The sequence below is a fragment of the Petromyzon marinus genome, chromosome 43 (genome assembly GCF_048934315.1).
Source record: "Petromyzon marinus isolate PM22_M1 ecotype Great Lakes invasive population chromosome 43, UKy_Petmar_22M1.pri1.0, whole genome shotgun sequence".
Classification (NCBI taxonomy): Eukaryota; Metazoa; Chordata; class Hyperoartia; order Petromyzontiformes; family Petromyzontidae; genus Petromyzon; species Petromyzon marinus.
The window spans coordinates 7,835,561-7,850,677 of record NC_133709.1 but is presented as its reverse complement, the minus strand read 5'-3'; the positions used below and the strand labels follow the sequence as shown (position 1 = coordinate 7,850,677).

General features: G+C 47.3%; 2 protein-coding genes across 2 annotated transcripts in view; both read right to left on the bottom strand.

Moving 5' to 3' along the window:
* LOC116951675 (exostosin-1a-like) overlaps positions 1-4,116 on the bottom strand; it is a 46,453-nt gene extending 42,337 nt beyond the window's left edge. Inside the window, exon 1 of the mRNA XM_032970486.2 lies at positions 888-4,116. Within this exon, the coding sequence (XP_032826377.2) occupies positions 888-1,939 (1,052 nt within the window). The 5' untranslated portion in view covers positions 1,940-4,116. The remainder of the gene's footprint in view (positions 1-887) is intronic.
* A 98-nt stretch (positions 4,117-4,214) lies between these two features.
* Positions 4,215-14,597, bottom strand: SAMD12 (sterile alpha motif domain containing 12). Its single transcript, XM_032969960.2, has 5 exons — positions 14,485-14,597; positions 10,419-10,675; positions 9,451-9,601; positions 8,166-8,306; positions 4,215-7,496 (listed from the first exon to the last, which is right to left on the bottom strand). The coding sequence occupies exons 1-5, from the start codon at positions 14,513-14,515 to the stop codon at positions 7,477-7,479; spliced, it is 600 nt and encodes a 199-aa protein (XP_032825851.1). The 5' UTR covers positions 14,516-14,597; the 3' UTR covers positions 4,215-7,476.
* Between the last annotated feature and the right edge of the window lie 520 nt (positions 14,598-15,117).

The window sequence follows — 15,117 nt, the reverse complement described above, 5'->3', positions numbered from 1 at the left end:
ACCCATACTCCCACACTCTGACCACACCTTGGAACGAAAGCCAAAGTTCCCAGACCCCAACTCCCAGTAGTCCACCCAAACTCGAGCTCAAGAAATGTAAAACATTCCAACACATCACCTTAAACACCCAGACCTCCAACCTCAACCAACTGTGACTAAAACGCAATCCCAATACTTCCCCATACATTGACCCAGATAAGTTGAACATGTAAATGCCATTTTCACCAATCACCATCAACCTTTGCTGACACGAAATTCCATACTCCCACACAACGATTTCCACCACAGCACCCAAGTTTAACACCCAGACCTCGGCCTCAATTCAAACACAAGTTTCAACCCAAACCCCCACACACCAGCCAACACAGCAGGACACCAACTTTCACAGCCAAGCCACAATAATGGCATTTGGCCCATACTCCCACACGCCGACCCAGACCCAGACATCAGGACACCAGCTTCAATACCCAGACCTCCAACCCAAACGCATTATTCTTGCAACAGCCAATACTCCCACACACGACCCAGAAACTCTCAAACTCTGCCCTCTGTAATCCACTCCAATCCTAGCTCGTTCCATTCCAAACTTTACCGCACACGGACGCAGCTATTAGTTGAACAGCCAGACGCCAGTTTGACCTCATCAGTTACATCTCAAACCTCACGCGCACCGACCCACCAAGACCCCGACTTAATAACCCACACCTTGACAACCACATATTCCAAACCACCCCACTTAACGCTCCAGGACCTAGACGTGAGTAACATGAGTTCAGTCCCCAACCCCCCACCCCAATCAAGACCCGACCTCTCTCTCTCTCTCAACCTCATCGGTGCCCGACTCCCAGGCACCCCCCCCCACACCACCACCACCACCAAAGACGCACCGTTCGTACTCCGCGTTGTCGGCGTCGCAGCGCGCGTCCTTGTGCCTCGCCCAGTCCTTGCCGTGGCGGCACGTGGTGAGCAGCAGCACGTCGCGGCCGTTGTGCGCGTGGTGCAGCGCGTTGCGCGTGTCCGAGCCGATGCCCGTGAGGTAGCGCTTGCCCTTGAAGACGAGCAAGTGGTGGCGCAGCGGGGGCACGTTGTTGGCGCGCAGCGCGCCCGGCTCGCCGCCCGTGCGCGGGTGCTCCCGCGAGAAGAGCGGCAGCGACACGTCGAAGCCGGGTCTCAGGCTGTCCACGCTCACGCTCGCCTTGGCCAGCATGGCCTGGCCCGTGTCAAAGCCCAGGTCCTCTTCGGCATAGTCCGGCCACGTCCCCGAGTACAGGTTGAACACCAGGTGGTTCCGACCGCCGTTCCAGTGCGCCAGTGCGGCGACTCGGGCGCGCACGTTGTGCACGTACTGGTGCGAGAGGCGGTCGCGGTCCAGCGTGTCGATGCCCAGCACGAAGAGGCACGCCTTCTTCGGGTCCGTCGTGTAGTAGCGCGACTCCTCGATGGACGTGAGGATCTTCTGGTAGGTCTCCGACACCTTGTCGCCCTTTGCGCGCGGGTACACGTATACGGAAAAGCCGTGCTTCTGGCACGGCGTCGCGTCAAAGCACGTCTCCATGCGGCAGCGCCGGCCCCGGTACGCGCTGCTGCCGCGACGCGACACTCGGTGCCTCTCCCTCGGCTGCTGCTGCTGCTGCTGCCCGTGCAGCCCGTGTCCCTGCTGCAGCTGCCCTCCTTCGTCGTCATCCTCCTCCCAGGACGAACCCGGCGACGACGGTCCCGCCGCTCCGTCGCTGTTGCCGCCGAGCAAGGCCGGCGGCAGCGGCGCCCCCTCCCAGCGGGGCCACGCGTGGCCCCGCTGCTGCGCTAGGCGAGAGCGGGGGGCCCAACGCGACCTCGCGCCCGTGGCCACGGCGCCCAGAAGCGTGGCGACCGACAGCAGCGCCAGGCAGCAGGCGGCCGCGGCGATGGCGAGCAGCAGGTAGCGCTTCTTGGCGTGCATGTGTGCGGCGGCGGCGAGGCTACGCTGGTGGCGTTGGGCGGGCGGGTGCGTCGCGGCGGCGGCCTACTCACGTACGGAGCCCCCTTGCTTGCCTGGACGCACCGCCCGGCAGCATCGCCCCCGCCTCGGTCGGGCTCCGTGTGCGTCTCGCCTGCCCCGCGGTGGCGCATTAGGCTTCTTGTGAGCGTCCGCGCGGGCCGGCGGGCATCACACCTCGCCGCGTCCAGCGAGCTTCAGCCAAACTCTTTAAAACGAAGTAGACAAAGTGGTGGAATTTTGTGTTGTTGTATAGAAGTGACGCACCACTCCTTCCCAAGAGCGGCCGCCCGTCGCTAAGAACGGGGCCGCTATGAAGCCTCCGACTGCGGGAGCGAGGCCAAAAGGAATTTGATGCACTTACAAATGCGGAAGCAAGACGCCCTCGAGGCAGATAGCGACACGAGCGAACCTTGGACGCCAATTTGATTGTATGGTTGACGAGCTACTCTTTGCCCTAGAGGCGGTTAGCAAAAGCAATGCTTGCGCATACGTGTATCCTTATTTAAAGTGCTGGGTTGTGTTTAATTGCCTTTGTCTGCGCCCCTTGGCTTGTGTCTTTAAATAGTTACGTCTACTCTATGGTCCTTGGCCATTCATTCACCCTGAGATTGTCATTTTTACAGGGTTATTTGTCGACATATGCCCCACGAAATGAACACCTGGGTCTGTCCGTGCTTTTAACCAGCAAGCTTTTGCCACTTTATCGTGCACCTCGCCTAGAGCAAGTCATGGTGGGCAATGGCAGCTGTAACTTCACCTCTCCATCATCTCCATTGGGAGCTTTAGCTGCTTGCTTCCAGGTCTTGGCCAGATAATATAATCACACGTTATCTTTTGTGTAACCTACACCTGTCACCACTGTGATCTCTACATTGGGTCAAACTTAACATCTCTTAATGTTCGACGGCTTGTGAACCAGATCTTATTTATTCACGATGTACTTAAAAAAATTCTGCAGACTACCTACTGGATCTCCTCTCTGTTTCAAAGAACAAATTTGACCTCAGGTCTTCGCTCATTTTCCAGCTTCACATTCCCTATTGCCGTACAAAAACTGGAGGAAGGGCCTTTGCTATTGATGCCCCCAGGGTCTGGAATGCTATTGCCAATAAACTGCAACTTGCATCACTACCTATGAGATCTTCACTCAAAACTGCTCTAGAGGAGTTGTACAACCCTAGCTGCCACTGCTATTCAGTGGCCTAAAATATGGCTCTAGATTTTGGTGTTATAATTTATTTATGTAGTTTATTGTTAAAAATTCGGTCACAGTCCCTATGGTCACTGTTACATTGCATTCATGGCTTTTATTTTGGCGATTTCGAAAAGTTTTTTTTTGTTTTGGCCATGTTTTTGTTTATTGTAGTACGGAGTTAGACTGATGGCCTTAATCTTAGTTGTCTTGTGGTTGTTGTTGTTATTTGACTTGCATCCCACTGGGATTTTTGCACACAGCGTTGATGTACGGTGCTATTTCAGGAATATTTTGATTTTTTCCTGTATTTTCTGTTTGCACAGTCACATAATCACTTTAAGATGTTTTCTTGTTCATGTTTTTTTGTTTGTTGCAGTTGCACCCGATTCAAGAGCCGAATGGCTCACAGGGCTATAACAAATAAATGAAACTATGAACTGTCAACCGCTTATCAGTGCCCTATCTTATTACACACCGATGCAGATCTTATTGGTCACCTCGTGCCCTTATCAATCTCAACGTTCATCCTACTAAGTCCCATCACAAGGGAGAAACACAAACAAATAGACACAAATTATGTTACTAAAATTATGTATTTTGTTGCCCGTTTTGAAACGGCTGTACGCCGTACGGACCTGAAAACTCAAAGTCGCTGTGCAAGAGTAAACCGTATGGGTTAACAGGTTTGATAACCTCACCAAATGACTTTAAATGAGGAAATGTTGACGACACGAGGCACTCAAGCACAAAGGAGAGTGTTTTTTTTTGTCAATCCACTGCGGGATGCAGGATTCTCCACGCTGTTGGTTGTAGGGGTTATTTGACCATACTTCACCACGCTGGTCAATGCAGGTCGATGAAGGTGGTCGGAGGAGCCCAGGACCGGTTCAGCTGTTACTCACCACTGATGTTAGCTGTGGCCAGGAATCGAACACTCAGGTGTGTAGCGTGGTGCTTATAACTACCGCTGAATACACAGATTTACACGTAAAATATAAAAAGAAAGTTTTAAAAGGAGGGAAAAAAACCAACACCTACAACTTTCTCATCTCGATACTTTATTAAATAAAATACGGATCCACGGCAAATCGTCACCAGCACAATGTGAGGATGTCCAGACTCGATGAACGACATTTTTTTGACTTTTTCCAGAGAAAAGTCACGCAAAGTAAATTCTAAGAACTGCACGTGGTTTTGGCACGAAAGTATTGTTCTCTCTGCAGAAGTTTTGTTTCCACATTGGGTTCCAACATTCACTTATTCATTAATTCACCGACTCATTATTTGAACTTATTTTTCGTCTTTTTTTTAACCAATCACATCCAAATTGGTGACTTTGATGAGAACATGAAGCATATTACATATGCCTTGACTTTTTAACTTTCATCCCGAGTGTAAAGACACGAATAGACCGAAGAGGTGCTGGGTCAGTGTCCTGCCGTGGACATCGACCCTTGAAGGCACCCAGCCCTTGGGCTTAAACCCAGTGCTCAGCAAGAGAGGGGTGGGTAACCTTTTCCTTCCTGAAGGCCAACGATGACTTTCAAATACCTTTCTAGGACTTTCAAATACCACATACTACATGAACGCACGCCTGTCACGTCTGTCATGGCGAGAGGTCCTTGCCCTGACAGATGTGACTGAGTGCGTTAAGATAGCAAAACACTGTGTTGTTGCCAAGTCGAAGTTATTCACCCTCTAGGACCCAATTAGTGCAGCTAGGATGCTATCAGTGACAGATAAATATAATTTGTGGGCCATTTTGAAGTGGTGGGCTTCGTGTGGCCACAGGCCGAATGGGGTGAATTTGTGGGCTGTATTCGGAAGCCCATGGGGCATAGGTTCCACACCCTTGAACTAATAGGTGATGGGCTCAATTTCCTGACGTGGGGCTTAACCAATAACTATGTAACGTAATTGACTTTAAACTCAATTGTGTTATTATTAGGCATGTAATAATTCAACCTCCTGGCCATTTTAGGAATCTTCACAATTTGGAGTCACAAATCAATTGAATACTTGATTATTTTTTGTCTCGTCTTTAACGTCTCATTTATACAGTTTATTACATTTTTGTATTATTTGTACAGTGTTGTCTGCACCATTAACATCTGCACATAATTTGCATACTTTATAAATAAGAGTTTATTTCACGTACGATTTGATATGAGCGTCAGAATGGATGTCAGTCTATGAATCGATGCATGATGACATGCCTCATGGTTATTATTATTGTCAGTAAATGTTAACAAGCCATTTTCGTACAGTTTTCTCTGATACCAAGGTTGTGCCCACAAATATGGCAAAAAACAAGTCTCTAGCGCTACTGTCTTCACATTACAGACCAGAATGTAATGCAATGCCATAACTTCTATCGGTTGTGCTTATCTATTTCAGGTCCTTTCCAATGTTCACTTCCTTAGTTTTCAGTTGATTAAATATAAAGGAGTGATAGTCCTTTAGTTTTTGTGTTGGGTTAGGATTAGAGGATTGGGGGGGGGGGGGGTTATGGTTTGGAGTTCGGCATCAAGTTTTAAGATTATAGGTTATTATTACGGTTTAGGTTATGGGTTAGGGTATGGTTTATGGTAAAGGGTTTAGACTGCTAAACTTAATCCATATTTGTAGGAAAGGTGAGGGTTAAGGGCCAGAGGTAAGGGCTAGGTTTAGGTATTAGGGGTCTGAGTTAGGGACAGCAGTGCCTAAGACTGCCTTTCTTACCTCTGCGAGACATCGATTTCTCATCAATGCTGGCTCTATGTACGTGCAAGCCCTGCTCTGCTGGCTACTGCAGTCACAGAAACGTTGTCACAAGCACTGTGAGTTTAACACAGACATGCACTACTGGACTACTCTACTAAACCTCCTCAGTCAACGGAGCTACCGGAAGAGCACGGTGGGGGTCACGACTTACACAGGTGAACACAGTTACTCGGTGTACACTTAAAGTTATATATAGTAAAAAATATACTCAACATAAATTCCTGCATCAGATAATAAAATAAATTATGTGGGGGAAAAAGGGAAATATATTGGATGAAAGGGGAATAAATATACCATATTCACCAAGTTGCACCGTTCTCCCCTGCATGCGCCTTTTTCTCTCTGTATTTTATAAATTAAAAGTCGGGGGTGCGTTTTGTATTCCGGTGCGCGTGCGCGTGTGCGTGTGTGCGAGACCAGATTTGTGTAACTTTATTCACACCGGGCACAAAGTTTGTGGCGCGTCGTAATTTTCGGATCACCTTATAATCTGGGAAATACCCGTGATGAGAACAAAATTAAAGGTGATGCTACAATAGGTTGCTTCAAGATTTAGTCCTTACGAAAGTGCACCATTGTTCCTCCAACATAAATAAATAACGCCACCATTTACAATTAAAGTGCAAACACCAATTAGTTACAAACACAAATACAGACCTATGTGAGCCTGGTTACCCTGTTGGGGCAAGCGCTGCGAGTAAGTGCCTATTAAGGCCAGCACGGCAGAACAGCTGGTGGTGTTGCCAGCACCACGTGCTCCTGGCCACCTTTGTCTCCCCAGTGCTGATGTTCATGACCATACCACCAGTACCACCAGCACCACCACACCAGGTACTATTTTTTCGCCGAAAATACCTAAGAGAGGCCCAGGCCAGGATATGATATGTGAAGATATACAGCACACATAAAATATGCACAGATAAATACTGTACACATGAATATATATACATACACACGTAAATACATTCACACACACACTGCTAATTCAGAAGATAGATAAAAAATAGAGCTGCAACAACTGCTGATGAGCCCTCAGTTTTAATCATTATATAAGATTACTCCATTTGGATTTCAGAATTTGCTAATAAAATTTACGATAAAAACCAATTCAAAATCTTCAGCCATGGCGAGCCATCCAATAAAGAAACTGCCCCATTTGGGTGCCAATTTTTGCCTTTTGGAAGTGGCAGCCAATTCCACTGACTTGGAATAATCCTCCAAATGGTACGAAAGCACACCTTGTTCATTCAGGGCTTCAAAGATATAAACATAACCGCAAGCAATGAATTTGTGACTCATTGTCAATCACAACGGAGGTTCAGAGTGTGTGACACAATCAGCCGTGAGTTGCAGCCCTAATAAAACACAAGTGATGGTCATTACGTAACGGTGAAAAATGGCACATGTGACGACACAAGATTACGTCAATGTGAGCGGAATCTCCATTCCCTACTTTCTCGATGATCTGTGCCAGGCTTTCTTCCAATTCTCCCTCTTCCAATGATTCAGCACTGGCACAGCCAAAAATTCCATATTCCAGTTACAAACTCTCTCCCCATCCTGCAACGCAGCACAGGCAGACAGGCAAATAATTAATCCTTACTGAAATGTTCCTTAGTTGAACAATCATTTGTTGACATTTCTCGAGGTTCCTGGTGATATCATTAAAAATGTATGATATCTATTGAAAAAATGGTTTTAAAATTGGCCGGCTGGCTCAAAGGTCAGAGCATTCAACCAGGTAGCCACCTGTGATTTAACTGGTCAGAGCATTCAACCAGGTAGCCACCTGTGATTAAACTGCAATGTCGAGTGTCCTGAACCGGCAGTCTTAGCCTCGTTACTCATGACTGAAGAAAACAGAAAAACACGTTAAATAGGATTTTTAATTGAATTTGACTTATTCCAGCTCTGAGATAAACATTAAATAAAAAAATGTGGGTTTGATGGCAATGCGACAAACATTCTTTGTATGGTATCATAGGCATGGCTGGTGTGACACCGCTGATAATCCCAACGACGTCATAAAGCCCCGCCCATCATCTCCCGACCACCGTCACGTGTGTAAAACAGAGGTGAGAATTTTATTTTTTCCTACCAACGTTCTTTTTTGTGTGTTGTCCGACCAAGTCGAGTAATCGAACAGATTGTCGGCAATCGATTACTTAAAAGATCGGACAAAGCCAGTTCTACTCGTGTCTCGGCTGAAACATTTCCTCCCTCGCTCACCTCGGCTGAGCAGCGATAGCTGCTGCGCTTCCTCACGCAGACGCAGCTGAAGCAGCTGCTGCAGCAGCTCCTGGCGCTGGCTCTCCCGATGCACGCCCATGCGCGCCAGCTTCCCTTCGTTGAGCCGCAACAACGCTCGGCCTTGCGGGGAATAAATAAACAAAAGGCATTGTGGGAAGGTTAGATAAAAAATGTTTTATCAAGCGGCCTTGTGGGAAACAGCGTATGTAAGCAGAACTGCATTCTGTGTCTCTGTGTACCAACGCGCACAACGCATACAAATACAAAACAACCCCATAGTGTAACAAAAAACATTCAGTGTTGTGGAGCATTCTAGGTAAATAAATAACACGACTTCAGATTCATTTCTCCACATAAAAGTATATTTTTAGTCCATTGCCTATTGGCCAGACCAGTATTAACCAGCAGTTTATCGGATGTCATTGGCAAGAGCAATTCATCTCAACGATGGGGCCCTGTTAAATGAAAAAAAATACAAAATATTGTACGCAAACTCAACGAGGATAAATGGTGTACGCCTTTCGGTTGATGGTTCCTGGGATTTCGTTTGGGCAAACAGTGGTTTGGATTTGATTGCGTAATTGAATCACAACAAAAAATTGCATGGCAGATGCGGCTATCTTCTGCATCGATATAAAACCAAGAATAGGCCATGGTGTGACTGCCTTCACCAATTCCAAATCATGGACTACATCGTACCACCCCTGCCTCCATCGATCATTCGCTGGTAGCTTTTCAGATGTTGACCACGATGCGACTCCTGAAGCCATCCACTGGCTCAGAAACCAACCTTGACATGGATCTACGAACATTGGTGATCATATCTCCCAGCTACGCGAAGGAAGTTGGTCATTGGTGGTTGTGGTTAGTGAAGTCATGGTTGGTGGTCATGGCTGACAGGAGTTATAGGTTGTATTTGGTGGCTGTATTGGATGATTCATCAGAGTTTGTGAGTCATTGTGGTTTATGGTGGTCAATGATTGCTGTGTTCGATCATTGCTGTTGGTCTTTTGTTTGGTTGTGCAGAGAATCCGTGCCCCCATTAGTGACATTAAGACTCTTTTTGTCAATTAAAAGTTGTGTTTCTGCTGTCAGTTGGCCAAATTTGCTCAATGTTGATCTCAGACAACAGGACCACAATGCACTTCTTCAGGAAATGCTGATAGATTGTTTGTTTGTATTATGCACAAAGAAAGAGACTACGTGCTATGTACACATATTTGCGTCTTGTTTGAAACCGATGCTCTTGTTGACGCGAGGTTACCGGTGATGTCGTGTTGAGAGAACAGCTCCAGGAGGCTGGGGTAATGGTGGGGGCAGTTGCGCTTGAGCCACCGGCAGACCTCCTGCAGGGTCCATGTGTACGCCGGCTTCTCCAGCCCAGCGTACACGCCCCATGGGGACAGCGCAGGAGGCTGTCGGTGGGTAAGATTGGACCCGACAGGGGATGGAGTAACGGTAAGAGGCAATGTATGTATGTTGAACTTATTTCGCGCCGTATGTAGTCAACCGTGCTAAACGGCCGTGCATGCGTTTCTGCGTATTATGCGGCGAGTGGCGGCGCAGTGGTTAGCACACCGCGCTGGGCTGCGAACCCAGCGACTCGCGTTCAATTTTTTGCTCACGAGCAACATCAGTGACGAATATCTGAACCAGTATTGGACCTCGCCTGGGTCGACGCAGCCTTTAAATGTGTACCCGATTGTTGTGTGTAAACATCGTCGCTTTGGAGACAAAGGCAGCCGGGCGTGGTGCTGGAACCCACCCCCTCGTGTACCGTGCCAGCCTTCATAGGTGCTACTCGCTAACAACACTTGCCCGAAAGTCTGTTTAAGCTATATGGGAGAACTTTGTCTTTGTCATTTATACATTTTAAAGGGTGGCCCACAAAAAAATTCTGCTTTCAGATCCCCTCGGTGACGAGATGTTAACTATCTCGCTTGGTATACATGAGGTGGCTTGTTCGATCCCGACCCTGATGCCTGTATATTTGGAGTTTGCATGTTCTCCCTGTGGTCACGTGGATTTTTATCTGGGTCCTCCAGTTTTTCCCTCCACATTTAGAATCAAGATATACATTTCCATACAATAAGCCACTTCGTTGAGCTATCATTTGTGGCCAGGTCTCTTCTGAAAAAGATCTACATAGCTCAGTGGGCTTTACCTGGTAAAACAAAAAGTTTTGTTTAATTTTAGTTTAGAATCAGCACCACCGCCACCGCCGTTCCGTACCGTCCTCACGTAGTTCTCCACCGGCGATTTCAGCGTCGATTTCACGAGCGGCAGAGTGCCCACCTCCCTCCGCCGGCCAGACGGCTGGCTTGGTCGCTTCACGCCGCCATCCGAGGCTAACGGGCCCAGCTCGCCGGGTCGTTTAGGCCCAGAGTCGGAGGGCAATGAGCCCAGCTCGGCCAGGAGCTCCAAGCGGACCTCCTCAAAGGCCAGCGAGCTGCCCAGCAGCAGCATCCGCGCGGGACTGTAGCAGGCGGCTGAGAGATGAGAGGCACGGTCAAAACGATAGTCGCAAAGCACTCTCGCAAGTTTTCCACGAGTGCTTGTTTATGTCCGTATATACGATGAACCTCATTCACACCGTACGTAGTCAACCGTGCTGATCGTAGGTGCGGGGGAAGGACAACAAATTAAACATAAAAGCAGTTTTAGAGAAATTCGTTTTCAACGGTGCCCTAAGGCATTTCAGCAAACGAGGCAAAAGCTTAGGGCTCCAAGAAATCTAAAGAGGCCCTCAATTAATGAAGAAAAAACACACAAGGATGCACCGGGTATCATACGATGGCTGATATGTCTTTCTCATCACCAGGGGCGGAGCCACAGGGGGGGCTGGGGGGGGCTTAGCCCCCCCTGAAATTTTGGGAAAGTCGGTAATGGGGATAACCGGATATCTGGCTGCTGCAAATTGCTGGCTGCTTGAGCGGCAGCCTTTCGAACTTATCGAACTTATTAGCCACATCAGCGGCTCCGACCTATTAATAAACTCCGCGTTCAAATCCAATAAAGTTTGTTTTATACATTTGTGGCGCCCATTGGAAAACATAAACACTGGATATCTCAAAATATTGAAGTCAGCCCCCCCAAAGTCAAAATCCTAGCTGCGCCCCTGCTCATCACCATCATACTGCAGATCTCTTATATCACCAATGATGGCTCTTATATCACATCAACACGTTTCAGTCTTTTGTCCACATCCCTCTAATTGCGCTGCATTTTTGTTGCATCATCTCATTACAACTTTTGTCCACATTTTTTTCAACTCTCTATTCATTTCTACCTCTTGTCTGTTTCTCTTCTGCAATCCCACGAGAAGTTTATAGATTTAAAGGAGGGGGGTGAGGGGGGGGGACCCCTAATATTGTCTGCTTAGAGCCCCCAATGGGCGAGTACCGACCCCGTATCCGTCGTCCGCTGGACACTGGCTGGACTGGCAGGCCGATGCACTTGACGATGGGCTACAATGATCAATAATAATTATCATCATCGAGAACATAATTGCTACATGCAGCACACGGAAAGTCTCCCTTGGAAACAACACCTCTGGGACCAGTGACGTAGTAGTGTGGTTGGCATGGGCTCTGGTGCAAAAAATGAAATGTGGCCCCCTGTCCAGTGCCGCCCCCCCCCCCCCCCTCTTTTATAGCTTCATGCTTGGTTCCCTCTTCTGGTCCGTGGATCCCAGGGTCAGATACACCACCCGCACACGCTGGGTGGCTTGGCCCACTGCTTCAATCTTAACGTTCCCCATCTTTGGTAGATTGCTCATTGCAAGTCATGGCTTCTTACGGAGATGCAGCAGCGACATTCACGTGCAACATCCGTCGATAAACTGAGCTGTCGAAACAATTTTAAGCTGCAGGGGGAAAAAAAAAACAATCTTAGGCCCCGAACGAACAAATTGTGTCAAGGTGGGAATGCTCACTTTGATTGCGTAATTTTCAATGGGCCCTCATCCTACGTGAAATAAATATTGAAAGATGTAAATAAATGTTTATGACTGCCATTTCAGTACTAGTCTATTATTGTCCAGGGCACAATCATTGACCATCTTACACAGTACATCGTCGCCCGTGCCTTCTTAACCATTGTAATCATCTCGGCAGCCATGTATTTAAATACGCAGGTGGGAACCAAATTGACTCAACAAGTGTTTTTTTTTCTTTTCCCAAAGCAGATAAATGCAGTTCTGTATAAGAACTACGTATTGGTAAATAAGAAAAAATACGTACATATGTCACAGACCCGGTATATAATTACATATGAATGCATCGCGCAATGTACAAGTACAGACGTGGCCTGTTGTCAAGTCACTGTCGTACGAAGGGGGTCATTTGACCATACTTCACCAATGCCGGCTCAACCACACCCTCTTCTCGCCCCCCCCCACCCCCTTAGTTTTGTGATATCTGACGAGATAAAGCACATTCCAGGTGATTTGGTTATTGGCAGCAACTCTAGAATCCGTACTATATGTGTATCATCATTATCATCACGATCCACTTGGGGCAGATAGCCCGTAGGTCTCCGCTGTAGATTTCGTCATTCGTCTCCACTTCCCTCTTTCTTGTGCCTGCATGCTCAAGTAGTGCCACATCTTTCTGGCACCAATCTCTTACGATGTCGTCTTACGTCGTGAAGCCAGGTTTTCCTTTTATATATGTATATAAACACACACATGTATAAGCACACAATGTACATACTACATCATGCTGTGGAAATAATCGCTATGCTGCATGCTCGTTCGATTTACACTGCGAACACGTGATCAGTTGAAGGATTGCGTGATGGCCTTACATAAGTCACGCATGTACCAATGAGGTTGTAAACAGTAATATACATCACTTTGTCAATCCACTGCTGAATGAAGGCCTCCGCACACTGTCAGTCATTGCGATTGCTTGACCATACTTCACTACACTAATCATTGTGCGTTGGTGAAGAGGGGTGGGAGGGGGATTAAGACGAGTTCATAAATGAACTCACTCCTGATGTTGGCCACAGCTCGGGATTAAACGCACGTGAAGCAGATACAGAGGGAGCAAGCAACATCACCGGACACTGTGTCACTGAATTGGCATATGGTACGGTACATTTGTTTGAACGCAGTGACACAGTGCGGTTACCCTCAGAATTGCCGTGTTATGCAAAGCATTGCTCATTCTAATGATAATTAAAAATGACGTAAGACTCTTCGAACACTTGGCGGATGAATGATACAATATCGTCAGAGTGGAACCTTAATAGGGGCATTAGCAGCAGCAGATTCACAACCATCGTCAGTGATTAAACAGCCTCGGCGTCTTTAGTAGTAGCAACGAAGTGAGGAGGGTCAAATCATCATCGGCAGCAATATCATCAGCAAGAGCTCAAGCGCTATCAGCATCATCAGAGGCAATAATCATCAGCAGCAATAATATCGCCACAATTATCGCCACTATCCAGAGGCAGTATTGTTGCCAGCAACAGCAGCACCAGCACATGAATGATCGGTAGCAATAGAGGCGGTAGTGTAGGCTTTTTTAAAAAAATGATCATCACAGCAGCGGCATCATTATTAGCAGCACACACCCATTACAGCGTTATATGACAGGCATCATCAACAGTAGCATCAGTGGCAAAATGAGTAACAGGAGACATCATCACCAGCATTATCACCTTCATCATCATCATCATCAACAGGGTCATTAACATCATAGGCAGCATCATCACCATCACCACAAGCAGAATTATCATATTTAACATCTTCACAATCATCAACATAAGTACCATCATCATTAACGTAATTGACATCACCATCTTCAATACATGCTGATACATCATAGGCATTAGTCCCGTGACCAACAGTATGAACATCAAATGCATCGCTATTCGAAAAATAATTAGCATTACCATCACGGGCGTAATCATCATAACCACAAACACCATCATCACAAACACCATTAGCATTACCATGACCGGTATGATCATCACCATTGTTCCCCTCATTAACATCACAGGCATCATTATCACCATCACCACCACAGGGGACCGTCATTACCACCAAAGGTACCATTGGCATGGACATCAGATGCAACACCAACCATCACCCCCAATCATTACATCCAGCATTAACATCATCATCACCATCATCAATTCTATTATTAACATTATCACAGCCCCCCCCCACCCACACCATCATCCCGACCATCACCCTCGGCACCCCCGTGCAAGCCCCCCACCCCACCCCCCCTTCCACCACCCTGGGGTAAGGCGTGGAGGTGATGAGATGGCAGGCGAGGCCACTCACTCTGCACGGCCATTCCTCCTCCTCCAACCATCCACCCTCGATGAGCGCTGCAGAGAAACGGGAGGCGATTCCGATTTCCTCACGCATCAAATCACCGCGCACGACTCCGGAATCGAGATGATGCATTCCTGATTTTCACTCGAATCATGCACTGTGTCACACATTTTTTGTACCTGGGTAGTAAGTGTTATTTCCTAATTGCTTATGCCTAAAAAGTAGAGAAAATGGCTATTATTCCCCACAAACTTTGCCTTTGTGTCCAGGACTTTACGTGAAGGAATGACACAAATGCACACCACGTTTTCTCATTGAAAATAGGTACATTTAAAAAAATCTCACTGTCCTGGTCACAAAAGCCAAGTTTGTGGGGAGTAATAGCCATTTTCTCTACTTTTTATGCATAAGCAATTAGGAAATAACACTTCCCTACGCAGGGACAAAATACGTTTTTTTTTGCCACACAGTCGTCAACAGCAGTAGCAGCAAGCAGCCATGGTTAATCCACCGCTGGATGAAGGCCACCCGAATTCAGGGCCACCTCTCGTACATATCGACCCATGCGATGGAAGAATCCGCTGAGCAGCGGCACACGAACAGATTAAAATTTTCCACCATCTGTACGATGTAGGTCCT